Raw genomic sequence first — 26,227 nt, 5'->3', positions numbered from 1 at the left:
CAGAGGTAGACTTTTCCATACAGTTCATATATTTGGTTGTTTTTACAGGTATACCTAATAAAGTGACCAGTTAGTGTAACAATCAATAGATATTGCCCCGGTTTCCCCTTTTTCTATACATGGACATGTAAATTGCTTTTTTGTAACATATTGTGAAAGATTGTTGATGGCTCAGCAAGTGTTTATACTGTACAACAAACAAGAACTTCAGGAATGTTAAAAATATTTAGACAGCAGCCTGTTAAAAACAACACACACACACACACACACATATAGGAGCTAAAAGTCCAGAGATACTGACATTTATAATACACACTTTTAAAATGTTAAATCAGTTTAAGGCCGCAGTTCATGTGTGCATCTTTCTTGTAAAGAATTCTAATAAATATCCGGTAGATGAGGATACTTCCTGTCCCAGTATCCACCCGTGAAGATCCAGTCTTGGGATCCGGTGTGGGGGTTGGGACCCTGCTGGAACCACCTGACAACCAAGACAAGAAGTCAAAAGGTAAGACGAACAAAAAATAGACTTGTACACAGAAAGTTGGATCTTCAGAATACCAGTGTGAGATGATACAACCGTTTTTATCTTTTATCATGTCCTCACTTAGCCCGTAAAGCTCAGGCTTCTAACCTCATCGTCACGGTAACAAAACTCTCTTTTTAGTGTTGTATGTATGAACTCTGCGGTGTGTCACGTTTAAAGTGCACAGAGGAAGAATCTTGTCAAAAGAAGGAAGAGAAGTGGATAACTAGATAAAAAGTAGAGCAGATGAGCGATAAAAGCACACGGTGGACCCCGCCAAGCCCATCTCAACAGGAGGGGAGGGGGGGTGGTCACACATTTCGAGATGATATCTCAACGCAGAGGATATGAAAGACTTTTCTTTCAATTATTTCTGGTGATTTCCCATCATGCATGTGGAGCACGTAGCTGTCAAAGTCTAACCTTGGGCCAAGTGCGCGAGCACAAAAACAGACAAGGAAGGGGAAATAAATATCCATTTAGCTCAAGTGTTTCAAGCGACAAACAGACTACAGGAAAGCTTTACAACCAGCGCTCAGCCTTTACCTGAGCGAGTGAAAATCAAAACATTTCATTTCGACAAGCCGTAGCTCCGTCGAATCCAAAAGTAGTGCTTTGCTGCTATCTTGTGGCATTTACAGGCTATTATAAAGCGCTTTGCAATCATTCTTAGAGTACGAGTAATTAACTCAAAATGGCCGCTCAGCACATTAAACAGAAACAAACCAGAGCGGACACAGTGAATAACGATGGCCCGTTTTTGGCGAGATGATAAGGACACCACACGGTTTCCGACGGATCCATCATGTCGTTAACAAAGATGGATCCAATTCAAAGACTTTGCATAAATTACAAAATGCCTCCTGTCTTTCACCTTGTCTTCCACTCGTCCTCCAATTTGGAGCTTTTTTTACGGGCCGCCCTCTGTTTCTCCTCCAGTCTTTTCTTCTCCTCGCTGGCCAAGTCTGTGGCAACAATAACAAACTTTTTTAGACCAAATAATAGAGCAGATGAGTGCAGTCAAATGTAGGTAAAAATAAGAAACACACTTGTCATCGAATCTGTGTAGGATACAATTTATTTGACATCCACAATATAAAAAAAACACGGTTACCGATGTCACCGTTTTCCATGGCTCGAATGTCAGGCCTCATCCTGCAGTCCGTTCGGGGCAGGACGCCTTCCATGTCCTCGTGCAGTTCGTTCAGCTGCATGGCGAAGGAAGTGAAGCTGTACATCTGCCATCAGACCAGACGGCAAAATTGGATTCATTTCAAGGAGTAGTGCGTAAGAAGCTTATTACTGAAACCACATGTGAGTAGGAGTGCGTTTTCAAAGGTGACCTGGGTTGAGTTGTTGGGCCGAGGCGGGATCCTCCAAAGTAGCTGGCTCCCGGGAATCACGTCCACGCTGTCGGGAGCTTGAGAGGGAACGTCATCCTCGCTGTCGCCCTGCACATGATGCGGATTGCTAAACTCATTTTACAGATCAATACATTTTGGTCTCTTATTTAGCAAAAACGTACAAGCTCAATCATTTGTCTGCTTATCGTGAAAGTCGTTTTTCTTCTTTTTAGGAAATCCATCGATTGTCTGGTTCGAGCATGAGTCATTTACACTTCCTGTTTATTATCCTATGTTCCATTTTTCAATCTATAAAATAATATAAGTAATGTTGCCTCCAGCCCACCGTTAAGCTCTAATTATTTTTTTTGCAGTGCTTGGTTTTACACTTGTGTGACAGTTCCAAATGTGACTCCAAAAATGGTTGCTGAGTCTTTTTGTGTTACTGTAGTCACAGTAGCACCAAGTAGAGTTATTACCTTTCTGCTGGCATTTTTGCCTTCTCCTCCTTTCCTGTCACTTTTTCTGTGTGCCTCCAGGGCAGCGGGATCGATGACGTACAAACACTCGGTCCACTTGCCGTACAGCGCGCACAGCTTCTTTTTGCTTTCGTGTGGAAAGTACACACACACACAAAGTCATTATTTTTCGCTTGTTTTCTGGCTCGGCGGTGACAAGGTAACATGGCGTAAGTGTCGTTATCAGCATTTGTGGCTTTCGCCAAGTATCATCACAAAAATGTGCTTTTAGTGGCAATCTCATGATCAACTGTGATTTTTTTCAATACTCGGCTGCCTTTCCTGCAATTTTGGAAACGTAATTATACGCTTAAGTAACAAGTTTTTCTTCATTTTAGGAATATCCACAGCTTGTCTACTTTTTAGGAAAGTGCAACATCAGTAGTTTCTCTTCATTTTTCCATCATTGTTTTCTTGTAGACACAAAACTTGTCCTTATCAGTTTTACACGTCTCGCCAAGTAATATCACACATTACACATCGAGTGCCGGTATCACTGTCAACGGCTGTAAATGCTTGCAAACCCAGCCCAAAAAAACCCTCCCCATTTTATCTCACGTTCTCCAATGAGCCATCTGCTCTACGGTTTTGTTGCCTTCCTTTAATCCCACTTGGCTACCCTTCTTGAAGATGTGAATTTTCATTCAGCTCCTGGCGTTGGGAGAGGTTGTATTCCAAGTCAAACGACTGATTAATTGCGGGGGAATTGCTAATTAATAATATTCCTGGTAAATTGGCATCCAGCCAAAGTTCTTCACGGTGGCGGTTTTGATTTACAAATGATTTCTGTAAAGTATACTTAAAGCACATTAAATCACGCTGGCTCGGAAATATAATGAAGGATCGGGTTATTTTGATGTGCTTTTAATAGGCGCCGAGCGTGTTGCGTTTGCCGCAAAGTCTTTCATCTCGATCACTCATAAGCGAGAGCGTTGACAATGGGACTTCCCGCTCGGCACAAGGGTTTGGAAATAATCAAAGTACACAAGGAATGATGAAGTGTGATTAAGGAGACGATGAAAAATACATTTGTAGATACATTTGAAAATGACAGGAATTAAATTGCAAGCTGTTACACATTCATTTCAACTGACAGTTGAATAAACAAAAGTTGAATTCAAGAAAAGGGAAAAAGTCCGATTTTTTTCCACGATTAAAATGATTACACTTTTTATATTGACTGTATATGATGACAAATCAACACCACACAGTTAACCAATGATTTATGTGTGCGTACCTTTTGTCCAATATGTACCCTTCAACCTTGTGCAGTTCTTTGCCAAAGAGGCCACATGGCTTGAAGTTGAGGCAGCATTTTTCACCAGTTCTGCACAAACATACAGAAGACCATGAAGCCTATAGAAACCTTCTCCAAGGCTTTAAACGTGAGTGGCAGCATAACAACAATCATTTATCCAAGTTGTGGTTGCTATTTTGATTCACTCAAGGTGCTGGTGTTGTGGTTAGCATTAGCAATAGCATCAACATCAACATAGCAACTTCATTTTTAAGGAAATTGTTATTTTTGGAAATCTTCTTACTTGTGGTTGATCACCTCCACACTTCCATACTGCTCAATCCACAGCTGGCCCACAATGATGTTATGCACGCAGCACGTGGGATTGGTCCACGTGTACGCTTCGTTGTGGCTGCGCAGCCAACCAAAGCCTTTTAGCGTGATATTAGGAAGCGGAAAAGAACGTGATGGTGTATTTTGGCGGTCCTCACTTGGGCAGCTCCAAAGTGAGGACTCCTTTGGGTTCGGCTTGCATGCTCTTCCCCCAGAACTTGAGTTTGGGGTAGATGGAGCCGTGGAAGACAAAGTCCTGCTGGAGGCCCTCGGCGTGGAAGGCGCTGACGGGAGGGTGGTGGCTAACCTGCTCTGATATGAGCCGGAAACCGAGGTCCTCCCTGGATTGGTGAGATTTAAATCACATGACTTCAGTCAGACTATTTTTGAATGGAAAATTTGCCTTGAGTGGTTGGATTAGAAACCTGGATTGATCCTACCTGACCAGTTCGTAGGTTTCTCCGAGCAGGGGGTTGAAGGGCTTGCCCGTCCTCTCCCACTGCGATGCCACCGCAGACACGACAAAAGCGGCTACGCACTGACATGAAAAGTTGCTGAATCAACAAGATATTCCCACTCAAGCAAATCTTTTGCTGACAGGGCTTGTATGTGTTGGGCTCTTGTTGCATTACCTTCATCCTCTCAAGGGAGTCCATAGTGTCGTTGGCCTGGTGGATGAGGTATGTGTGCTCCATGTACTCGGTCAGACGCTGCAGGAAACTGAGCGGCTCATTGAAGATCACAGGCATGGCGATCTTTGAGAGCTCCTGAATGTGACAGGTAATGGAGACTCCAGTGTCTGTGTGGCTCGTTGGTCTAGTCGTATGATTCTCGCTTCGGGTGCGAGAGGTCCCGGGTTCAAATCCCGGACGAGCCCTTATTTATTGGGAGGATTCCCCACTTAATTGAGCCATGGGCCTTGGCTTTTCTTTACTACATTGTCCCATGACGACCCACGTGACAACTAATAATTTATTAATATAGTACATGGCTCGTTGGTCTAGGTGTATGATTCTCGCTTAGGGTGCGAGAGGTCCCGGGTTCAAATCCCGGACGAGCCCTCTTTTATTGGGCGTCTTTCCCACTTACTCGAGCTGTTGTCTGGCCTTGGCTTTTCTTGTGAACATTGCTCCATTAGGACCCAAGTGACAACTAATAATTGACCAATTCAGAACATGGCTCGTTGGTCTAGGGGTATGATTCTCGCTTAGGGTGCGAGAGGTCCCGGGTTCAAATCCCGGACGAGCCCTTGTTCATTGGGCGTTTTCCCCATTTACTCGAATCATTGTCCAACCATGGGCCTTGGCTTTCTTGGACATTGTCCCATAACGACCCATGTGACCACTAATAATTTAACAAACTAGTACATGGCTCGTTGGTCTAGGCGTATGATTCTCGCTTAGGGTGCGAGAGGTCCCGGGTTCAAATCCCGGACGAGCCCTTGTTTGTTGGGCGTCTTCCCCATTTACTCGAGCCATTGTCCAACCGTGGGCCTTGGTGTGTTGGTTAGTCGTATGAGTCTCACTTCAGGTGTGAGAAGTCCTGGACGACCCCTTTTCTAATAGCTATTTAGCTTGTCCATTGGCACATGATGGCCCATGTAACAACTAATGAGGCTTCACATTCCAGCATGTGGCTCGTTGGTCTAGGCGTATGATTCTCGCTTTGGGTGCGAGAGGTCCCGGGTTCAAATCCCGGACGAGCCCTTGTTTATTGGGCGTCTTCCCCATTTACTCGAGCCATTGTCCAACCATGGTCTATTGTAGCCCATGCAACAAGTGTTGGGACTTCTTAGGTCTCTGTGGCGTGTTGGTCTAGTCATATGATTCTCACTTCAAGTCCTGGATGACCTCTTTTCTAATAGCTATTTAGCTTGTCCATTGGCACATGACGGCCCATGTGACAACTAATGAGGCTGTACATACCAGTATGTGGCTCGTTGGTCTAGGCGTATGATTCTCGCTTTGGGTGCGAGAGGTCCCGGGTTCAAATCCCGGACGAGCCCTTGTTTATTGGGTGTCTTTCCCATTTACTCGAGCCATTGTCCAACCTTGGGCCTAGATTTCGCTTTACATTGTCCCATGAGAACCCATGTGACAAGTAATAATTTAACTATTTCGAACACGGCTCGTTGGTCTAGGCGTATGATTCTCGCTTCGGGTGCGAGAGGTCCCGGGTTCAAATCCCGGACGAGCCCTTATTTATTGGGCGTCTTCCCCATTTACTCGAATCATTGTCCAACCATGGGCCTTGGCTTTTGTACATTGTCCCATAATGACCCATGTGACCGCTAATAATTTAACAAAAGAGTACATGGCTCGTTGGTCTAGGGGTATGATTCTCGCTTAGGGTGCGAGAGGTCCCGGGTTCAAATCCCGGACGAGCCCTCGTTTATTGGGATTTTCCCCATTTACTCGAATCATTGTCCAACCATGGGTCATGGCTTTTCTTGACATTGTCCCATAAGTACCCATGTGACAACTAATAATTTGACAAAGTAGTACATGGCTCGTTGGTCTAGGCGTATGATTCTCGCTTAGGGTGCGAGAGGTCCCGGGTTCAAATCCCGGACGAGCCCTCGTTTATTGGGCGTCTTCCCCATTTACTCGAGCCATTGTCCAACCGTGGGGCTTGGCTTTTACATTGTCCCATGAGAACCCATGTGACAACTAATAATTTAATATTTTTGTACATGGCTCGTTGGTCTAGGCGTATGATTCTCGCTTAGGGTGCGAGAGGTCCTGGGTTCAAATCCCGGACGAGCCCTCGTTTATTGGGCGTCTTCCCCATTTACTCGAATCATTGTCCAACCATGGGCCTTGGCTTTTGTACATTGTCCCATAATGACCCATGTGACCGCTAATAATTTAACAAAAGAGTACATGGCTTGTTGGTCTAGGGGTATGATTCTCGCTTAGGGTGCGAGAGGTCCCGGGTTCAAGTCCCGGACGAGCCCTCATTCATTGGGCGTCTTTCCCACTTACTCGAGCTGTTGTCTGGCCTTGGCTTTTCTTCTGAACATTGCCCCATTAGGACCCATGTGACAACTAATAATTGACCAATTCAGAACATGGCTCGTTGGTCTAGGGGTATGATTCTCGCTTAGGGTGCGAGAGGTCCCGGGTTCAAATCCCGGACGAGCCCTTGTTTGTTGGGCGTCTGTCCCATTTACTCGAGTCATTGTCCAACCATGGGCCTTGGCGTGTTGGTTAGTCGTATGAGTCTCACTTCAGGTGTGAGAGGTCCTGGATTCAAGTCCTGGATGACCCCTTTTCTAATAGCTATTTAGCGTGTCCATTGGCACATGATGACCCATGTAACAACTAATGAGGCTTCACATTCCAGCATGTGGCTCGTTGGTCTAGGCGTATGATTCTCGCTTTGGGTGCGAGAGGTCCCGGGTTCAAATCCCGGACGAGCCCTTGTTTGTTGGGCGTCTTTCCCATTTACTCTAGCCATTGTCCAACCTTGGGCCTTGGCTTCTCTAAACATTGTCCCATGAGAACCCATGTGACAACTAATAATTTAACTGTTTCTGTACATGGCTCGTTGGTCTAGGGGTATGATTCTCCCTTAGGGTGCGAGAGGTCCCGGGTTCAAATCCCGGACGAGCCCTTGTTTATTGGGCGTCTTCCCCATTTACTCGAGCCATTGTCCAACCATGGTCTATTGTAGCCCATGCAACAAGTGTTGGGACTTCTTAGGTCTCTGTGGCGTGTTGGTCTAGTCATATGATTCTCACTTCAAGTCCTGGATGACCTCTTTTCTAATATCTAGCTTGTCCATTGGCACATGACGGCCCATGTGACAACTAATGAGGCTTTACACACCAGTATGTGGCTCGTTGGTCTAGGCGTATGATTCTCGCTTTGGGTGCGAGAGGTCCCGGGTTCAAATCCCGGACGAACCCTTGTTTATTGGGCATCTTTCCCATTTACTCGAGCCATTGTCCAACCTTGGACCTTGATTTTGCTTTACATTGTCCCATGAGAACCCATGTGACAAGTAATAATTTAACTATTTCGAACGTGGCTCGTTGGTCTAGGCGTATGATTCTCGCTTTGGGTGCGAGAGGTCCCGGGTTCAAATCCCGGACGAGCCCTCGTTTATTGGGCGTCTTCCCCATTTACTCGAGCCATTGTCCAACCGTGGGCCTTGGCTTTTACATTGTCCCATGAGAACCCATGTGACAACTATCCATCCATCCATCCATTTTCTGAACCGCTTAGTCCCCACGGGGGTCGCGGGCGTGCTGGAGCCTATCCCAGCCGTCATCGGGCAGTAGGCGGGGGACACCCTGAACTGGTTGCCAGCCAATCGCAGGGCACACAGAGACAGACAACCAATCGCACTCACATTCACACCTAGGAACAATTTGGAGTCTTCAATCGGCCTACCAAGCATGTTTTTGGAATGTGGGAGGAAACCGGAGTGCCCGGAGAAAACCCACGCGGGCCCGGGGAGAACATGCAAACTCCACACAGGGAGGGCCGGAGGTGGAATCGAACCCGCACCCTCCTAACTGTGAGGCGGACGTGCTACCCAGTGCGCCACCGAGCCGCCTGTGACAACTAATAATTTAATATTTTTGTACATGGCTCGTTGGTCTAGGCGTATGATTCTCGCTTAGGGTGCGAGAGGTCCCGGGTTCAAATCCCGGACGAGCCCTTGTTTGTTGGGCGTCTTCCCCATTTACTCGAGCCATTGTCCAACCGTGGGACTTGGCTTTGCTTTACATTGTCCCATGAGAACCCATGTGATAATTTAATATCTTAGTACATGGCTCGTTGGTCTAGGGGTATGATTCTCGCTTTGGGTGCGAGAGGTCCCGGGTTCAAATCCCGGACGAGCCCTACTCTTTTGGGCATCTCCCCTATATATAGACGGTGTCCTACCATGGTAGCCCGTGCAACAAGTGTTGGGACGTCTTACTTCTCTGTGGCTCCTCGGGGCTCGTATGATCCTCACGTCAGGTGTGAGAAGTCCCGGGTTCAAGTCCTAGAGGCCCACTTTTCTAATGGCTATTTAGCTTTTGTCCATTAGCACACGATGGCCCATGTGACAACTAATGAGACTTCACATTTCAGCATGTGGCTCGTTGGTCTAGTCGTATGATTCTCGCTTAGGGTGCGAGAGGTCCCGGGTTCAAATCCCGGACGAGCCCTTGTTTATTGGGCATCTTTCCCATTTACTCGAGCCATTGTCCAACCTTGGACCTTGATTTCGCTTTACATTGTCCCATGAGAACCCATGTGACAAGTAATAATTTAACTATTTCGAACACGGCTCGTTGGTCTAGTCGTATGATTCTCGCTTAGGGTGCGAGAGGTCCCGGGTTCAAATCCCGGACGAGCCCTTGTTTATTGGGCATCTTTCCCATTTACTCGAGCCATTGTCCAACCTTGGACCTTGATTTCGCTTTACATTGTCCCATGAGACCCCATGTGACAAGTAATAATTTAACTATTTTGAACACGGCTCGTTGGTCTAGTCGTATGATTCTCGCTTAGGGTGCGAGAGGTCCCGGGTTCAAATCCCGGACGAGCCCTTGTTTATTGGGCATCTTTCCCATTTACTCGAGCCATTGTCCAACCTTGGACCTTGATTTCGCTTTACATTGTCCCATGAGAACCCATGTGACAAGTAATAATTTAACTATTTCGAACATGGCTCGTTGGTCTAGGCGTATGATTCTCGCTTCGGGTGCGAGAGGTCCCGGGTTCAAATCCCGGACGAGCCCTTGTTTATTGGGCGTCTTCCCCATTTATTCGAATCATTGTCCAACCATGGGCCTTGGCTTTTCTTGTACATTGTCCCATAGGGACCCATGTGACCACTAATAATTTAACCAAAGAGTACATGGCTCGTTGGTCTAGGGGTATGATTCTCGCTTAGGGTGCGAGAGGTCCCGGGTTCAAATCCCGGACGAGCCCTTGTTTATTGGGATTTTCCCCATTTACTCGAGCCATTGTCCAACCATGGGCCTTCGCTTAGCTTTACATTGTCCCATGAGAACCCATGTGACAACTAATAATTTAATATTTTAGTACATGGCTCGTTGGTCTAGGCGTATGATTCTCGCTTTGGGTGTGAGAGGTCCCGGGTTCAAATCCCGGACGAGCCCTACTTTTGGGCATCTCCTACATTTACTCTAGCCGGTGTCCTACCATGGCCTATGGTAGCCCATACAACAAGGGCTGGGACGTCTTACTTCTCTGTGGCTCGTTGGTCCACGTATGATCCTCACTTCAGGTGTGAGTGGTCCTGGGTTCAAGTCCTGGAGGCCCACTTTTCTAATGGCTATTTAGCTTTTGTCCATTGGCACACGATGGCCCATGTGACAACTAATGAGTCTTCACATTTCAGCATGTGGCTCGTTGGTCTAGTCGTATGATTCTCGCTTTGGGTGCGAGAGGTCCCGGGTTCAAATCCTGGACGAGCCCTGTCTTAATAGGTATTATTTATTTAATGGGTATTTTCTCTGGCAAGTCCCACATTTGCTCATGTGACAAGTATGTTGACTTCAAGGCCCTTAATTGAAAGGCAAGGTTTTTAGTCTAGGCTATATTATAACTATCAAAGGATGAGTTGGGTCACTAAAATGATTGTATTAAAATGCTCATTGGTTTGAGTTCAGTCGAGATTTGGTCACTTAAAGCATAAAAAGTTCTTAAAAGCAAAACATTTAACCGACAAAACGAAAACAATCAATCTCACCATTCCGATGCAGTTTCTGAGAATACTCCAAATGCTGAAGTCATTTCTTGAAAACATGGGTGCAGGTAAACTAGTCCTGAAACAATAATGGGAAGGGGGGCGGGGTTAAATTACGTATTTTCAACAAAAACAGTTTAGAAGTTTTTGCCCCTTTAATACTTAACTTTTAGCCCAATCCCTGATGAAATACACTGAAAACGATTCTCAGCTGACTGCTCTTATTTGTTTAAACATCGCAGATACACAATAGCTGCAGGACGTCATATCTTATTTAAGTCTCAGTCAGCTAAGGAGCCGCTTCGTGTATTGAGTGACACGCTGCAAAAAAACCTAGCGGCACTTGTATGATATGTGGCCTGCCGGGGCCGGCAAGTCTCAAGATGTGCATTGGACTGTTCCTTCTTTCAAAGCTGTCAAAGGATAAAGAACTGCGTTTGAAGCCGCCACTAAACCCAGAGCAGCCATTTTGTTTCTGAACAAAACTAAAACGTCTCCTTAGTCTGATTTAGGGGTAAATCCAGGTTGACTTATGAAATCTAGTAACAAGTGGCCTTGTGAGAAATGCAACCAAGAACAGTAATCAGAGCAGGACAGGAGATTTGACCGCTGGAGGCCAAATAAATGTGATGGAGACTTTTGCATGGCGTGTTTATACAGTAAGTGTGTGTTGACGCAGTTCATTAAAAGCTGCCCGCAGGGAGCGGTCAACACAACTGACTGATTAGGGTTTTACACCGAGCTGCCATTAATATTTAAAAGGCTAAGACAAAGACACCTGTCCTTTCCGTGCCGCTCTTTCGGGGCCAGCGCCGCTCTAAATTATTCAGCGCATCAAGTGGAAAGAGCCCAGAGACTAAAATAAAAACCCGGTAATGAGGAATTTCGGAAAATAAATAAGAAAAATGAAAGTTTGGTGTTCTACTTTTTCCTATGTAAATAAATAAGTGAAGCATTTTAATATTGAGTCATAATATTCTGAGAATAAGGTCAGCTCTTAGCAAAATTAAAAATGTCATAAAAGCACAAGGACCCAGGGGCCTTTAAAAGAGGCGAGACTTTAAAAAGTGTTTAAAACGTACGGTCATTTTAATACTCTGGTGTTGTGTTAAAAAAATGTGTGTAAAAATATTTTTGCATTCATAATCACAATTTCTTGTCGCAATATTAGGACTTTGAAGCCCCCGAGGTGGTTTTGGTGTGTGTGTGTGATCAAAGACCGGAGTGTCTCAGTTGCAACGCCGGCGTGCACCGCTGACCTATACTTGGTGATCCCATTGGGTTGCATCTGCTGGTCGTTGCCATGGCAATCGTCCTGTGACACGCTGTCGGGGCCACTGCTGCTGCTGCTGCTTCTGCCGCCAAACATGATGCCACCGTCCTCGTCCTCGAAGGAACGACTCGCTACCGTCTCGAAGCCGCTCAGGGAGAGCTCCGAGTCGGAACCTGGTAGAATAGATCTTTTTTGAACTTTTAGGGGAAATCTGATTATTAAAAAAAAGTTGTCATCTTACATAATATTGTCAAAAAAATTTTTTTTCTCATTTCTTCCTATGCAACTGACCAGACAAGGCGTCGTGGAACTCATCGTCGCTGAGCCCGCTGGAGCCCTTGACGACCACCTGCTCCAACTCGTGATGCTCGCTGGCCAGCGTCTGCAGCGCTTTGGACAGGATCTTATTCTTCTCCACCTCCAGCTCTAATTTCATGCTACGCACCTGCACACACACACACACACACACACACACACACAACGAAACACTATATTCTGTGTATACACCAAGAGGAACACAAATGTTGAAAAAAAAAAAGAAAAGAAGTACGGTAAAGCTATAATTACTCTTAGTTACTACTTTTAGTTTTTTAAGTAATTTTTTTTCACTAATGAAAACATTTGAACAAATATACCGCAATATTTTTTTGAATCAGAACGAAAAGAGCAGCAGCCAATCAGGACGGAGCTGAACCCGCACCTCTGCACCGCCGTCATAATTACGCCGAGATGGCGCTGCAGCTGCTCGAGGTCGAGCCATAATGGCGGCCGCCGCTACCATTAGCCAAAGCTTCCTGGCTAATAGCGAGCATCGCAAAAGCACTTTCCTTCCAAAATTTGGCTCACCAGATGGTGTGAAAAATAAGTAAGGTAGTATTTAGGCCAAACTAGTAGTGCGCCATATAAAATAGTCAGAAAAGTGAAACTTGGGAGAAAAAACCCTGGAAGCACTCAAAAAATAAAACTTCTTCAATGACATTTTTCACAGAAAAAAAAAATATTTACCATAAAAAGGGAAAGAAGTTGCAGATTTTTCTAGTTTTAAAATTGATTTTAGGAGTACTTGTTTATTATTTCCCAAGACTGGAGTCAGATTTTCTAAATACAACGAACATAACAAGACGAACGCTAAACTTTAAAAAAGACAAAGGCTGTTTTTTGAACAAGTGTATTTCTTATAGGTTGGAGTTACACTGGAGATGATTTGGCATCTTTTAAATGCACACCCCGCTGCTTCATTCGTGGAAAAGGAGAATAATCAGGTTATTCCTGCTGAGAGCCAGCCTATTCGCGAGAATTCGAGGGGGTGGGACCGTGAGCTTTTTATGCCTGCACACGTCTCAGTTGAAAAGGCTTCGCCCAGCTGAGGCGAGGAGGCCCGGGCCAAGGTGTCAGAACCCAGAAAGCTGCGACCCAGCTCTTCCGCTGGATGATCTGGCAGCTTGATTGCTCTCTAATGAGCACGCTAATTCATTCCTGTTTTTTTTTTTTTTTCTTTCACACCAAGCTCTGGAAACGTGTGTGAGGCATGAATGGTGCCGTTGTCACTGCAGATGGTGGCCAATCTGCTATCGGAGGTTTAGCCGTGTTTGTGAGTGAAACCAACACTCCATTAGGTACGGATGAACGATTCGAGAGTTCACTCAACAATTTTGCCTTTGACAAAAAAAAAAACCAACAACAACGGATATTTGAACATAAACGGTGCTGCAACACATATAGACAGACACAATATTCACAAGCATATATTCTTTATCCTCTTGGAAAAAAATGCGGCCTACTGAGGCATTGTGACCATCTTCTTCTACTATATACTATACATGTATGTATTATCCTGCCCCCTAGTGGCCAGAAAGAACTATTTTTGAAATATTTTTGAATTGTGAATGTCAAGAAGTAACTCACCACTTCTTGTTTGGTGACCAGTCCAAGGCAGACGGCCAGGTGGGAACTGGTCTCTCCGGACAGCTCGCGGATGGCCTGCAGCTTCTCCATCGTGTAAGACGGAAACTCTGCTCAAGGAAAAAGGAATCATGGGACCCGAATTAAAAACCAGCCTGAAAACGCGCCTTACGACTATTACTTTTAAAAGTGAGTGTTTTTTAACCTTCAGATTAATTCGACTGCTTGTTTTAACCTTGCAAACGATTATTTTATCCATTTGCTTAAATTCCTGAATATTTCAGAGGTGTGTTTGATGCTGAGTATTTGCTCTTGACGAAGGTCTGCTCACGTCTGAGTGCCGCTCTGGCTTATCATATCTTTTGAGGCTATTTTAATGAATGTCAAATAAAAGTTGTTGCTGTTGTCACCTAGTGGCAAGTCGTCCGTCTTGACGGCGGCCAGGAAGGCTTCCACTTCCTGCTCCAACTTGGCGTGGCTCGCCTGTGCCGCCTGCATCCATAGGTAGAGACAAACAAACATCATCGACACGATGTGAGTGAAACCCCAACCCTCCCATTAAGTCTCGAAGCCATAAAAAAAAAAAAAAAACAATCAGGAGTGTGATTGCGAGTAGGGGGTCTTTGCACAGCGTGAACCTTGCGCCACATTGGGTTTTAGATAATGACTCTAATTGCTGCTTTGCTGTTGTTTGTTTGTGTGCGCTTGCCACCTGCAGGGCGTCGGCTATCCGACCCGACGAGAAGCCTTCCTCCTCTTCCTCGTCTTCGTCCTCCCCGTGGCCATCCTGCTCCTGGGAGCAGTAGTGTGTGCTGAAGGCTGAGTGTTCTTCCAAAGCGTCCAGCCAACCCTACAAGTCAACAACGGGGGTGACGTTTCACTTTATTCGGCTAAACCCTAATCAGGTTTAGAACCCTGCCTTGATATTCTAACTTAAAACCCAAACCTGTGTCTGAAACCGTAATCCTGATTTAAAACCCTATCTTTTAAAATCCTAACCTCATCTCAAAAGCCCAATTTCAAGCTAGCTTAACCTTGCAATTATGGTCACTAAAGTGTGCATCTATTGAAATCCATTCACTTGTCAGCCTGTTCTGACATGGAAAAAAAAAAGAATCGACATCCGAGGCTGGTAAATAGCAGACTACAAAGCATGACAAACAAGGCGGCCATTGACTTTTTCCTCTCAGACAAATGTCACAGCAAATGCGAGGTGATTTGTGTCATCTGTGTTTGTGATGGCGAGGGCAGAGGCTTAAATTTTCAAGTCGTCACAAAAAGAAGTCGCCAATTGGAAGGCGGCGCCTGCAAATTGATCGAGCGGGACGGCGATGACATTGGAAGAAGTGTAAAAGCGTGGAAACATCAAAGCGTACTTTTCTTGTCGCCTCGGGCTCCTTTTTGGATGATACTTTGAAGTAATGGACGCTGTCATCGAAGCACTTCAGGGTGAAGATGCACTTATCTTTGGAGCGAATCTACAACAACAACAACAAATCAACAAAACATAAAAAGAGCAGAAAAAAATACTTTTATTTAAAAAAAAAATCCATTGTTATTATTATCATAGGGTTCTTGAATACCACTTTTTTTCCAGACTGCCGATACCAAGTACCGATACCACTAGCAGAAATTAACATACAAAATGTTTTCTCTAAAAAAACAATGACAGATGATTTTAAATGTTAAAATGTCAAATCCAAACTCTCTGATTTTAAAACAGTGTCTTGAAGCCCTAATTTAAAACCCTATTTTGAGCTAAACTAGTGTTTAAAGGGGAGTTGCTTCTCACCAGAATCTGAGCGTGATTGAGGGACTTGCATCCTTGCCTCCTGACGTTGGCGACCGCATCAGACCTCGAGCAGCAGGAGGTAACAAGTCACAACCACGCATTTTTTTTTTTTTAAACATACAAGCAACCTTCCAATCCATGTTTAACAGTCTTGAAATCTAGTTCAAACACTCCAGCAGAATTTAATATGAGTTTTAATGTGAGCCACAATCCAGTTAAGAGGGTGTGCACACTTATGCAACAACCATTAGGTTACACTCATATAGGAAAAAGTTTGGAAATGGACTTGATGGCCATTTTTATTATCATCATAAAAAGCTGGCATTTGATTCGGGGGGGTGTAGACTTTATATTCACTGAAATTACATTTAATACCTGAAAAATAATCTTGCAAATGTCAGATACATAAAGATTTTTCCACAGGTAGCATTCATCAAGATGACTCAAACGTCCACCAAAGTTCTTTTCTGTTACTTTTACTGAAGTAGCACTTTTCAGGTCCTTTGTTGATTTTCTGCCATCTTTCTAATCAAAAGGCGAGCAAGGTCGGAGATGCCACCTACTGTGTGGAGTACCAGGACAGAACGCCGTTGTGGAGGACTACCCAGTAGGAGCGCCAGCCCAAAAATCTGGAGCTCTGCGGGAACGACACACGAGGGAGGAATCAGTACCATCGCTCCATTTTGACAGCGGTAACTCATTTGCATATTCCGAACCCGCACTAGGAAATTTTCCCTTGGCTCTTCGAACAATAACCCCAGCATTTATTCGTATATTTGTCAAGTATTGACTTCCATTTCTTATTTGCTTTTATTCAAAACAATACAACAACCCATCTAGCAAGCGCCACGGTTAGCTTAGCGACACGCCGGCTAACTCAACAACTTATCGCCACCTGTTTTTACGCAGATGCTTGTGTAATCTCGTCACACTCCATTGACTCTGTCACTGTCTCGGTGTTTACGGAATCATTACGCTAATCAATAGCCGCTTCACGGGCCGCTAAGTGAGGTTGCGGGCGGACACCCGAGAGGAGAGTAAGCAAAGAGGTTCGGTCACGAGTACATTTTCATTATGGGGACATTTGCATTGAACCCACTGAAATGGAGCAATCAATGATGTATTGAAGCACTTTGAGAGCGCGCTTCATCAAGTGTTGCTCGAGGCAAACCTTGCTAGCTGATATGTATGCGGTGAATTAACCCGACTGCATCCTCGTTGAACAGAGAGTTCCAATTTGAAAGGATGTTTTGAAGCGTTAGCTTGGAAATTCACCTTCCAGAGGAGTCCCTCGAATTTTTTGGCGTGACGTCGCATCCCCTGCAAAGACGAGAAACGTCATGAAGGAAACCAAACCTCAAGCAGAGGAATTATACTAGTATCGAAACTCACCCGGCGTGCGTTCCCTTCGAGCAATTGTCTCATGGCCGCGTCGCTAGCTAATTCCAACACGGTCTGCCCTGAGAAAAAAACAACACGAAAGCCAATTTTGAAAACTTGAAATGTGTAATTTACTTTGAAATCTTCAACTGCTCCCACACAATCTGAGATGAGACAAACGGATCATCAACATAAACAGAAAGGAAAAAAAAAAACTCAACTGCATCGAGGCTAATTAACACTGTTAGGCCTCTCGTGTAATCATGGCTTCTTGAGTCACGGCGCTAATCACTGAGTACCAAGCATTTAATCAGGCGGAAAGAAAAGAACAAACCGTCGCCGTATCGGAGGCATTAAAAGCATTCGTGATAATATATTTTATGGAGATCTGTTTTAGTTTCAGTGCTATCCCACATTCTTCAAACTGCTTGGTCAAATTAGGTGAGCTATAATGCTGGGATATTTAATTTATACTCAGCGGACTGGGTTGAGGATTTTATATATTTATATTCATTATAGTCACTGCAATTGGATTTAATACGAAGAACTGGGTCACCAGGTTAAGAGAATCCATTCCTTATTTTTGTACTTTGGGAGTAAGATCCTAGCGAAAAGATGAGATAAAAAAAAAAAACGTTCTTGGCAGGTCGTAACTGAATGCCGGCACGCTGCAGCAATTTGCTGTTCAAATAGCAATAATTAAGAAAGTGCGCCTGGCACTCGGTGCGTCGATGGCATTTGCCAAAACGAAAGTCGTTTTCCTCGTTCCATCCAAACAATAACACAAGCTGGATGGAGAAGTTCCAAAGTTAATTATGCATTTGAAAGCCGCATTGTTGTTGTTTCCAAATAGTCAAAAGGGCAGTTTGAAGACATTTGCGCCATGCTGTACCATCCTTACCGATCTTGTTCCTGACATTGGTGCAGGCGCCGGCCCTCAGCAGCTTGGCGGCGCACTGCTTCTGGCCTCGATAAGCGGCGCAATGCAGCGGAGTGTTGCCCAGCACGTCTGTGCACTCGATGTTCGGCGGCTTCTTGCTGCTCAGCTTCACGCGGAGTTAAATCAAAGTTAAATCGAAGAGAAGAAGCAAACACAAGATGTGAGCTGTGCTTGTTTGTTCCAGAATGCTGAAATTCTCATCTAACCAGTTGACTCAGAGTGGCCATGTCGCCTTCTCCCGCCGCTTCAAGAAGTTCACATTCCCGTTTTCGCTCTTCGGTCCTCTCGACCGCTGTAAAAACAACACGGCAGAAACGATTCGCCCAACTCTGTATATCACGCCGTGCGATGTTCTGACCTGCCAGCATGTGTCTGATCTCGGCGTTCTGAGTGACGTCTTTGGGAATCTGAGCCGACCCGTTGATGACGCTCGCGCTAGCGTTGTGGCGCAGCAGCAGCATGACAACCTCCTGATCGATTGGTTGATTGATTGCTTGATCGATTGGGTTGAGCGGATGTGCTGAAGTACCTTTCTCCCCGTGAAGGCGGCCTTGTGAAGAGGCGTATCTCCAACATTGTTGGGCAGGTTGACCTCCGCCCCGGCCTGTTTTAACACAATTGCGCGAATGTCGGACCTTTCACATGATTTTTTTTTTGTTGCTATTTTTGAAGAACAAACCTTCAATAATTCATCCACCACAGCTGTGTGTCCAAAATAAGAGGCCAAGTGAAGCGGCGTCCAACCCCGGTTTGACTTACTCTTACCTGGAACATGAATCCAAAATGATGGTCAGGTAACCTCAAACAAGCCTGTCTTGAAACTTTACTTTCAAATTAAATTGTTTGAAATTGAAACCCTTTCTTGAAAACACGAAGAGAGTGTACAACACGCAGGTGATGGCGACCAACCTTTGCAGTTGATGTCCAACGTGCTCTCTCCGCTCACCTTGGATGCCAGGAGCTTCTGAACAGCGTCCAGGTCTCCGTTCCTGGCGCAGCACAGAAACTGCTCATCCGGATCCGGATGCTCCATGAACACCTGAAGGCGACACGACGGTGAGGAAAACGAGCATGCTGCTGTTTTGATTAGCAACAGAGTTCAAAGCATTGCGTATCTGAGATAATTACATTTCGCTATTTTTGTTTGAGGAAATAACGTTCTATTGTGTCATTTGCATCATGGGAGGGGAACAAAGTCATATGAGAGTCAAGGGAATCAGAAGACTTGAGCGTAACGGGAAGTCCGCATGCTGAGAAGGTCACATGGGCACGGGTAAAAATCAATCAATGTTGCCGGGATGGTGTTAAAAGTGAGGAAATGTTTTCTACTGCAGGAAGTGTTGAAAGTCGAAAGGCCCACCCGGTGGGTTGTGTCATCATCAGTCAGAAAGAACCAGAAAGAGACTACTGGGATAGGGGAGAGGAAAAAAAAGCTTGCCAGAAATCCAGACGAAAAAAAAATGCCTCTGCATACCACAACTAACGACATTTCTCTGCATTCTCGTTGCACGTTATTGTGCCTTCAGGAAATGGCATTTTGATGCTATTAATCTAATTTTGGAGGATTTGCGGCAGAATTGAATATTTACGGCTTATCCATAAGGATGTTAAGGGAAATGGCTACATACAGTTTTTTTTTTATTATCTAAATGTCTTGATTGCTTCCATTCATTACTGTTGATGGGATTAGATGACATTCTTAATTTTGCACGGGGGGTCATAATTACTGACTCGTTGGTCACATTTCTAAATATGCTCATTTCATTGATATCTTAATGTATGATTCGATTTCCTAATGGGCTTAACAGCTTATTTATTGTGCTGTTTCAAATGTCATTAGCTATGGCACGTGGAGAAATGCATGAATGAAATGTGTTTTAGTGACTTTATCATGTTTTGTTCACGACTGGCTCAGCTTTTACATTACTTCCACAAGTAAATTACATGTCGGGCAACTTTTTGCAACACTTTGAAAAGATGAAGTAGCCTGGATTGATGAGGCAAGCGCATAATTACACAAGCTGCACGAGTGAGAAGAAACCAACAATTACATGCTGTACATTTGTTACTATCACTTAGTAAAAGTAAACTTACCTTTACCAGACCAGTATTTGCTATTTACATCGTTTTTTACATTAGTATATAAAGTGTGCATTTTTGTCACCTTTGATTAAGTCACACACGTCAGTGGCGCAACACACAATAGTGAGTATATTGCAGTACTTACTGAAAGTAACTAGAGCAGTGTCACTTCCCTGCTCGGTGCGGCTGCATGTGATATGGATGATCCGATCAACAAGCTACTATAAAAGCACAACAATTACAAGGATTTGCCTCCGATACGAGGTCGAGTGTAGTAAACACTTTGCACGCGTCTTCTGTTTACACTCGGATCAGCTGATTTGGACGTAGCGGAAATCGTTAGGAGGTGCTTTTCAAAATAAAATAATAACGCAACTTTGTCATCTAAGCTTGATAATTTAATAGAGTTTAAAGTAAGAGTAAAATACACGCATGTATTTTTTAAATAATACACTTTATTCTACTATGTTTTTTCAAATGATTTTGAAACTCCATCATAGTGTTTTATATTCTTATTTTGTAGGAGCAAAGCGGAAACACAACACTGTTAGGCTAATCAGCTGTTACTCCCCGGAAATCAAACGCTCGGCGTCTTCACGTGTGGCCACGATTCTTCAAAATTCGTCGTATTTAGTTACTCAACTTGTTAACTCTCTCGTACAAGTGTTTATTTCACACTAGAAACTCGTAGTGATGTTTCAATGGCTGACACGATAAATATAGAGAATGAAGGAGATGATTTGCAGTCACAAGTGAGTGACCTGTTTCCACCTGGCGAGGTGTCGTTCTTTCCCCCCCTCTTTACTTTCTTTCATATTTTGAGTGTTGTAATGGTTTGATGCAACCTGCGGAGAGCGCGTAAGTCTAACCCTGTATGGCTTGAAGAAGTCTTGGCAGGTTGTCGTGATGATCCGAGGATCATCAAACATAGTTAATTTGCAATCATGGATATCATTGGGTAGTTAGCTAAGCACAGAAACGGACAACGTGTAATTCGTGTTCAGTCATACCTGAAATAATAGGTACACCTCGTGCTAATAAAACTAATTATAATTTGTAAAAGACAAGATAATCAAACTGCCTCCTTTTGTAAAGTAAAAAAATGTACAACTGTTAAGTGAATTAAGGAAAATTGCTGTACATTGTTTTTTTTTATATGAAGTGCCATGCACAGATTAAAAAAAAAAGTCAAGAATGAACGAACAGTTCATAAATTGTAAATATACTCTTGGAACAACTATACTACAGTCTTTGGGGTTTTATAGTCTTTTATGCAGGCTAAAACTCACAAATGTGCCATCTGCGACACTTTTGATGTCTTAGTTGCGAGGCAGAGGAGGTAAGTCTTATGATGTGATTGATGTGTTATTGTCACTCCATTCAGATGGAGGAGGTGGAGGCCCTGTCGTCTATCTACGGTGACGAATGGTGTGTCATCGACGAGGCGTCCAGAATATTTTGCATCAAAATATCAAATGACATGGCAGAGAACAAACTGACAGCTTGTTTGCAGGTGCAGAGACAAAAAAAAAAAACACAACATCATTTGTTTTCCCCTTGCAATCTGTATAATGACTTCTTTTTTTTTGTACCCTCTCTCTCGTCTAGATTATTCTCCCGCCTGATTATCCCAGCTCTGCCCCGCCAATCTACCAGATCAAGTCGGTGCATTTGCCTTTCAAATTTAATTCTCGGGCGATCTGACTAATTTATCTGACAACAAGCCACTCGTCGCCCCCACTTGATAGCGTTGCGTTTGTTCTCGGCTTTTTTGTAGTGCGGCGTGGCTGCGGGGCGCTGAGAGGGTTCGACTGGCCAACAGCCTGGAAGACCTCTATGTGTGAGTGCCTCTCTCATCTCTGGCTTTTGACAAGAGGGTGGTACAGAAACCCCCCTGTGGTCACCCCCACCCCCAGTGGGTTTTCGTAATAAGTCACCCCGCTGAATGTTTTGCAGCCAGCATGCAGGGGAGAGCATACTCTACATGTGGGTGGAAAAAATCCGAGAATTCCTGCTCGAGAAAGCTCAAGACTCTGAAACAGGTGAGATGGACAGACACAACATAGTGGAAAAAGAAATATTTATTGTTTTTCATCAGTAAAAAGTTCATATTTTTCTATCACTGATTTCTTTTACTTTAAAAACGCATTTGACATCACATCACATGACCTATCAAGGTTTTATGGGTTTGGTCATGTGACGTTTGCAAACTGAGCCGTGATTGGTTGTTACCTGAGCCCTGAGTATGTGATGTCATTGTCATTCGACATCAACTGTACTGTACGAGAAAAATTAATTAAATGATCAAATTAGTTCTTTCTCTAGTATCTCTTTAATATGCAGCACACAAGTGTGACGTGGCCCCGTGTTGATATTTTTCATTCATTTCCACCAATGAATGACCAAAGGTGGATTCATGGCAGTATGTCAACAGGATACGGAAAATTTTACTTTCCACGTAGCGCCCGCAAGCCGATGCAATCGTCTTTCACACGATCCCGCGTCTCACTGATGAGTCATTTGCATAAAAGATCCTGGCAACTAGCGGTGTATTGTTGCGCTTGAATAACATCACACTCTGTGACAGCGAGCAGCCTCTCTCAGATTACGTTCCAGTAAAAAAAGATTTTCCTTTTTTTTTTTAACTGAAGTTCCAGCGAGGTGCGGATGTAACGAAATGTGGCGAAAAGCTTCAAGCGGATGAACACAAAAGCCTGCTTGCTCGCTTTGAGTGACGGCATCGCATTTAGATGACTATCAGCCTAACGCCCGCCGTTTCTTTAGCAGTGTCTTTTGAGGTGGACGAGATAACCAAATGAAAGATTTCCTACACGTGTCTGTCTGAAGGCCGTCTTCTGGCGGAGGGGAGGGGATGTTGTTATCTGTGGGCCGATCCCGACGGATTGCAATACTCCGCCAGACGCTCCTTTTGAGCAACAACCTGGAGGTGTGGCCAGAGTGTCATTGTTGTGCAGCACACTACGTCCACTTCTTGGAATTCATGTGATAATAAGTCGAACCCAAGATCCCTGATTGACAGCTCCTGGTATTAGCTTGAAGAATTGTCCGGAAGTGTGTGTGAGTTAACAAAGGTGTGAGAGCGAGCGTGCATCTCATCAGGTATTCAAATCAGGTTAAGCTTGCTTGATTATTATTTGATCCTGTGATGACTAAATGCCAATTAGTGCCATCGTTTACTTCTAAAGCTAAAATTGCCTCATCCCTCCAAAACGCCCCCCCCCCTCCCCCTTCCCCTGCAAAAATTAATTGGCTCGCTGTGTGTGTAAAGCTATGACATCTTTTGTCACCCAAGCGCCTTTCATGCTAAAACAATTACAAACACATCAATGAGCGATGCGGTTGCCCCGGGTGACATGCTCCTCCGTCGCCTCCACACGCACGTAAAAACACTAGTGGGGCCGCTTAGAACATATTGTAAAGACCATTTTGGATTTTCCCTTCACGCTCACATGTCGACACGTTTTTGTCTCTCGCAGTGGAGCAGTCAAAGCAGGTGACCCTCACCGCGGAGGAAGACGTGGAAGACGAAGACGTGCCAGACTTGACGAGTCTCACATTGAGTGCAGAGGAGGCGCAACGTTTCCTGGAACACGCAAACGGTGCGCGAAAAAAACACACCGTTCATCAAACCTAACGACATAATCACAGAAAGGCTCTTCAACACCTCGGTGATGTAAAAATTCGTCCCGGTTTAGATGAAGAGGCGCCGCCGATCAAACACGGCGACTGCATCACAGACCGCCGCAGCACCTTCCAGCCTCACCTGGCGCCTGTGGTGATGCCAAGACAGGTGACTTCAAACAACACACACACACTTGATTTGCATAATTGAATGAGATCCACAGTGCCACTCCATCCTCCCCCCCCCCAAAAAAAAAAAAAACAAAGTCTGTTTTTGGATCTGCTTTTGCTACGAGCAGGCGCCGGCGGCAGTTAACAGTGTGTGACATTTACATCTCATCTCATTGCAACGCTCTGGAAGTGTTCAGTTTGTCTTCTGATGTTCCCAGAAGAAAAAAAAAAAAAAAAAAGGGAGCCGCAAAATTTGTTGCGCCAGCTGCTGTTTGCCAACTGTTTCGTGTTTCCTTTCCGCCCTCTTCACTCTCTTTATCATCTGTGTCATGCTTGAAGGTATTAGTGGAAAGGTTCATTCTTCAAAGTCATTTAGTACGAGGTGGACTCAAGAATTGAGAAACAAGGTCCTCGGATCAGGAACTTTTCCCTGGCCTGAGTTGGGTGTCAAACAAGTGGTGCAATTTCAAGCCTGGGTTCCGATTTGAAATAATTGCTTTAAAATCAGGATTACGGCTTCAAATTAGGGTTTTAAGCAAAGAGCAGATAATCAATTGAGGGTTTCAAGCTTGAAGTTTTTTTTTTTTTGTGGCGAAGTTCTGACACTTGTTCTTGCGTCTCAGGTCAAAGCCGCGCTGGAGCGGCTGTATGACAACAAAAAGATCGCCAGCGCCACTCACAACATCTACGCGTATAGGTCGGTGACACTCACCAGCTTTTCCCTCCTCTCCAAATGTCGCAATTAAAGGTCAAGAAAGAACTGCCTTGTCCACACACACACACACACACACACACAGTTGGCTTTTTGTGTCGATTTCTTTTCTTCTTTTTTTTTTGCATGCTCTAATGAGGTGGAGCCCCTGAAGCGCTGCCTGGCCGACCGGGGAGGAGTTGCTGACATTTAACGCAGACGTCACTAGCGGTGACAAGTTGACCAAACAATTTTTACACTCTGTGTGTGTGTGTGTGTGTTAGGATCTACTGCGAGGATAAGAACAGCTTCCTGCAGGACTGCGAAGATGACGGTGAGACAGCGGCAGGTGGCAGGTTGCTCCATTTGCTGCAGGTGAGCGGTCCATTAAGCACAAGCTCGGCACATTGAGGACTCTGAGTGTGTGTGTATATAATAATATATATAAAATATATATTTGAATATAATATATATTATATATACGTATATATTTATATACATACTACATACATACATACACACACACACGACAGGCTCCAACGCAAAGTTTTGGTTGAGGAAAAACAGATGGTACAACTTCCCAGCCGGTTCAAAAAGAAAACATTTTATTTTAATTGCGTCTCTTCCAAGCGCACGGCCTGTTCGCTTCCACAGTCTGCTGAGCATTTTTAGAGTGTGATTGTTAACGAGGAAGAAGTTCCCCGCTCGCTGACCTTTAAAAATCTGTGCTGCTTTCCACGTTGGCGCTAACTGAAAATACATCAGGTTTCTCTTCTTCTATTTTTTCATTTTGAAGTTTCTAAAGCGTCCACAAGATACTGGTATCGCGAGTACCGATACCTTGACATCGATACTCTGTATCGATCCTCGCCCATCCCTTCTCGGTACGTTACATTACTTGCAGTATTTCCATATTGTGTAATGACAATCTGTTCCCCATGCAGAGATGATATTAATCTTCTCATTTCTCAAATCAAAGAGACGCGTTTTGTTTTTTGATCTGGGTTGCAGTTGTCAGATGGCATTGCGATTCACAGTCCCACGCACACCAATAATTGTCAAGGCATTATGCGGATGTGCCACACAAAAGCCGAGCCCGCCGCTCGTTATCAAAACACGATAGGGTAATTATAAAGTTTTCCTCGACGGGCTCGTTAAAGTTGCAGAGTCACATCGGGTGAGCGTCGTCCCGTTGGTTTGGATGGCGAGTCTTTCCTTTGATTCGTGACACTGGAGCGAGGCTGACAAAAAAAAGGTTTGACCTCCATGTGATGCGATTGTGATGAGAGGAGAGGAGGTGTCTTGACGGCTCTGCGCTTAGCTCATTTCCTTTTCTTTTTGATACCAGAAAAGTCTTGCATTATATACATTATGCATGCGGACGTCTATAAAATAACAGGGAGATGGCATTGTGAATTCTTTTATGGTGCTTTGATGCCAAGTGTGCTTTAACATTTGATTTGTACATCTGTGGGGGGGGGGATTCCTCCCGAGAAACTGGCATTGTTTTCCTGAAAGCAGTTTTATCAGAAAATGTAATTTGTCTGGATGTCTCAGTTATACTTTACGGAACCTATTCACGATCCACTTTTCACAGATTCACCAATTAACGCTTTTTTTTTGTGTGTGTGGAAGGGATTTGCTGAAAAACTCACCTGTTCGTGGCTGGTGGGCTAATTCTGA

General features: G+C 44.5%; 2 protein-coding genes and 24 non-coding genes across 27 annotated transcripts in view; 25 read left to right on the top strand and 1 right to left on the bottom strand.

The window, feature by feature from the left end:
* Positions 1-8: 8 nt before the first annotated feature.
* Positions 9-20,350, bottom strand: osbpl1a (oxysterol binding protein-like 1A). Its single transcript, XM_049717680.2, has 28 exons — positions 20,186-20,350; positions 18,868-18,997; positions 18,638-18,723; positions 18,488-18,562; positions 18,317-18,428; positions 18,165-18,250; positions 17,920-18,064; positions 17,031-17,098; positions 16,914-16,958; positions 16,202-16,275; positions 15,639-15,702; positions 15,223-15,324; positions 14,559-14,696; positions 14,257-14,338; positions 13,850-13,956; positions 12,236-12,389; positions 11,931-12,117; positions 10,675-10,750; positions 4,590-4,724; positions 4,398-4,495; positions 4,116-4,298; positions 3,929-4,036; positions 3,625-3,714; positions 2,349-2,475; positions 1,870-1,977; positions 1,641-1,764; positions 1,401-1,491; positions 9-481 (listed from the first exon to the last, which is right to left on the bottom strand). The coding sequence occupies exons 2-28, from the start codon at positions 18,989-18,991 to the stop codon at positions 379-381; spliced, it is 2,892 nt and encodes a 963-aa protein (XP_049573637.1). The 5' UTR covers positions 18,992-18,997; positions 20,186-20,350; the 3' UTR covers positions 9-378.
* On the top strand, positions 4,763-4,834 carry trnap-cgg (transfer RNA proline (anticodon CGG)). Its single transcript has one exon. It is a non-coding gene; the product is annotated as a tRNA-Pro (tRNA).
* trnap-agg (transfer RNA proline (anticodon AGG)) lies at positions 4,947-5,018 on the top strand. Its single transcript has one exon. It is a non-coding gene; the product is annotated as a tRNA-Pro (tRNA).
* Positions 5,135-5,206, top strand: trnap-agg (transfer RNA proline (anticodon AGG)). Its single transcript has one exon. It is a non-coding gene; the product is annotated as a tRNA-Pro (tRNA).
* On the top strand, positions 5,327-5,398 carry trnap-agg (transfer RNA proline (anticodon AGG)). Its single transcript has one exon. It is a non-coding gene; the product is annotated as a tRNA-Pro (tRNA).
* trnap-ugg (transfer RNA proline (anticodon UGG)) lies at positions 5,592-5,663 on the top strand. The gene has a single exon. It is a non-coding gene; the product is annotated as a tRNA-Pro (tRNA).
* trnap-ugg (transfer RNA proline (anticodon UGG)) lies at positions 5,891-5,962 on the top strand. Its single transcript has one exon. It is a non-coding gene; the product is annotated as a tRNA-Pro (tRNA).
* Positions 6,083-6,154, top strand: trnap-cgg (transfer RNA proline (anticodon CGG)). The gene has a single exon. It is a non-coding gene; the product is annotated as a tRNA-Pro (tRNA).
* On the top strand, positions 6,273-6,344 carry trnap-agg (transfer RNA proline (anticodon AGG)). Its single transcript has one exon. It is a non-coding gene; the product is annotated as a tRNA-Pro (tRNA).
* On the top strand, positions 6,464-6,535 carry trnap-agg (transfer RNA proline (anticodon AGG)). The gene has a single exon. It is a non-coding gene; the product is annotated as a tRNA-Pro (tRNA).
* On the top strand, positions 6,652-6,723 carry trnap-agg (transfer RNA proline (anticodon AGG)). The gene has a single exon. It is a non-coding gene; the product is annotated as a tRNA-Pro (tRNA).
* Positions 6,842-6,913, top strand: trnap-agg (transfer RNA proline (anticodon AGG)). The gene has a single exon. It is a non-coding gene; the product is annotated as a tRNA-Pro (tRNA).
* On the top strand, positions 7,030-7,101 carry trnap-agg (transfer RNA proline (anticodon AGG)). Its single transcript has one exon. It is a non-coding gene; the product is annotated as a tRNA-Pro (tRNA).
* trnap-ugg (transfer RNA proline (anticodon UGG)) lies at positions 7,308-7,379 on the top strand. The gene has a single exon. It is a non-coding gene; the product is annotated as a tRNA-Pro (tRNA).
* Positions 7,501-7,572, top strand: trnap-agg (transfer RNA proline (anticodon AGG)). The gene has a single exon. It is a non-coding gene; the product is annotated as a tRNA-Pro (tRNA).
* trnap-ugg (transfer RNA proline (anticodon UGG)) lies at positions 7,988-8,059 on the top strand. Its single transcript has one exon. It is a non-coding gene; the product is annotated as a tRNA-Pro (tRNA).
* Positions 8,554-8,625, top strand: trnap-agg (transfer RNA proline (anticodon AGG)). Its single transcript has one exon. It is a non-coding gene; the product is annotated as a tRNA-Pro (tRNA).
* trnap-ugg (transfer RNA proline (anticodon UGG)) lies at positions 8,739-8,810 on the top strand. Its single transcript has one exon. It is a non-coding gene; the product is annotated as a tRNA-Pro (tRNA).
* trnap-agg (transfer RNA proline (anticodon AGG)) lies at positions 9,050-9,121 on the top strand. Its single transcript has one exon. It is a non-coding gene; the product is annotated as a tRNA-Pro (tRNA).
* Positions 9,242-9,313, top strand: trnap-agg (transfer RNA proline (anticodon AGG)). The gene has a single exon. It is a non-coding gene; the product is annotated as a tRNA-Pro (tRNA).
* Positions 9,434-9,505, top strand: trnap-agg (transfer RNA proline (anticodon AGG)). Its single transcript has one exon. It is a non-coding gene; the product is annotated as a tRNA-Pro (tRNA).
* On the top strand, positions 9,626-9,697 carry trnap-cgg (transfer RNA proline (anticodon CGG)). The gene has a single exon. It is a non-coding gene; the product is annotated as a tRNA-Pro (tRNA).
* trnap-agg (transfer RNA proline (anticodon AGG)) lies at positions 9,819-9,890 on the top strand. Its single transcript has one exon. It is a non-coding gene; the product is annotated as a tRNA-Pro (tRNA).
* On the top strand, positions 10,010-10,081 carry trnap-ugg (transfer RNA proline (anticodon UGG)). The gene has a single exon. It is a non-coding gene; the product is annotated as a tRNA-Pro (tRNA).
* trnap-ugg (transfer RNA proline (anticodon UGG)) lies at positions 10,329-10,400 on the top strand. Its single transcript has one exon. It is a non-coding gene; the product is annotated as a tRNA-Pro (tRNA).
* impact (impact RWD domain protein) overlaps positions 18,869-26,227 on the top strand; it is an 11,640-nt gene continuing 4,281 nt past the window's right edge. The window contains exons 1-9 of one of the 2 annotated variants that reach the window (XM_049717717.1): positions 18,869-19,014; positions 21,425-21,553; positions 21,649-21,701; positions 21,818-21,880; positions 21,997-22,082; positions 23,538-23,660; positions 23,757-23,851; positions 24,477-24,550; positions 24,829-24,919. In XM_049717717.1, coding sequence (XP_049573674.1) covers positions 21,425-21,553; positions 21,649-21,701; positions 21,818-21,880; positions 21,997-22,082; positions 23,538-23,660; positions 23,757-23,851; positions 24,477-24,550; positions 24,829-24,919 — 714 coding nt within the window. In that variant the 5' untranslated portion in view covers positions 18,869-19,014. Of the gene's footprint in view, positions 19,015-20,595; positions 20,793-21,424; positions 21,554-21,648; positions 21,702-21,817; positions 21,881-21,996; positions 22,083-23,537; positions 23,661-23,756; positions 23,852-24,476; positions 24,551-24,828; positions 24,920-26,227 lie in introns of those variants that run through there. The other variant, XM_049717706.1, reaches the window with a different exon arrangement.

The sequence above is a fragment of the Syngnathus scovelli genome, chromosome 10 (genome assembly GCF_024217435.2).
Source record: "Syngnathus scovelli strain Florida chromosome 10, RoL_Ssco_1.2, whole genome shotgun sequence".
Classification (NCBI taxonomy): domain Eukaryota; kingdom Metazoa; phylum Chordata; class Actinopteri; order Syngnathiformes; family Syngnathidae; genus Syngnathus; species Syngnathus scovelli.
This window is presented reverse-complemented; position numbering and strand designations above follow the sequence as displayed.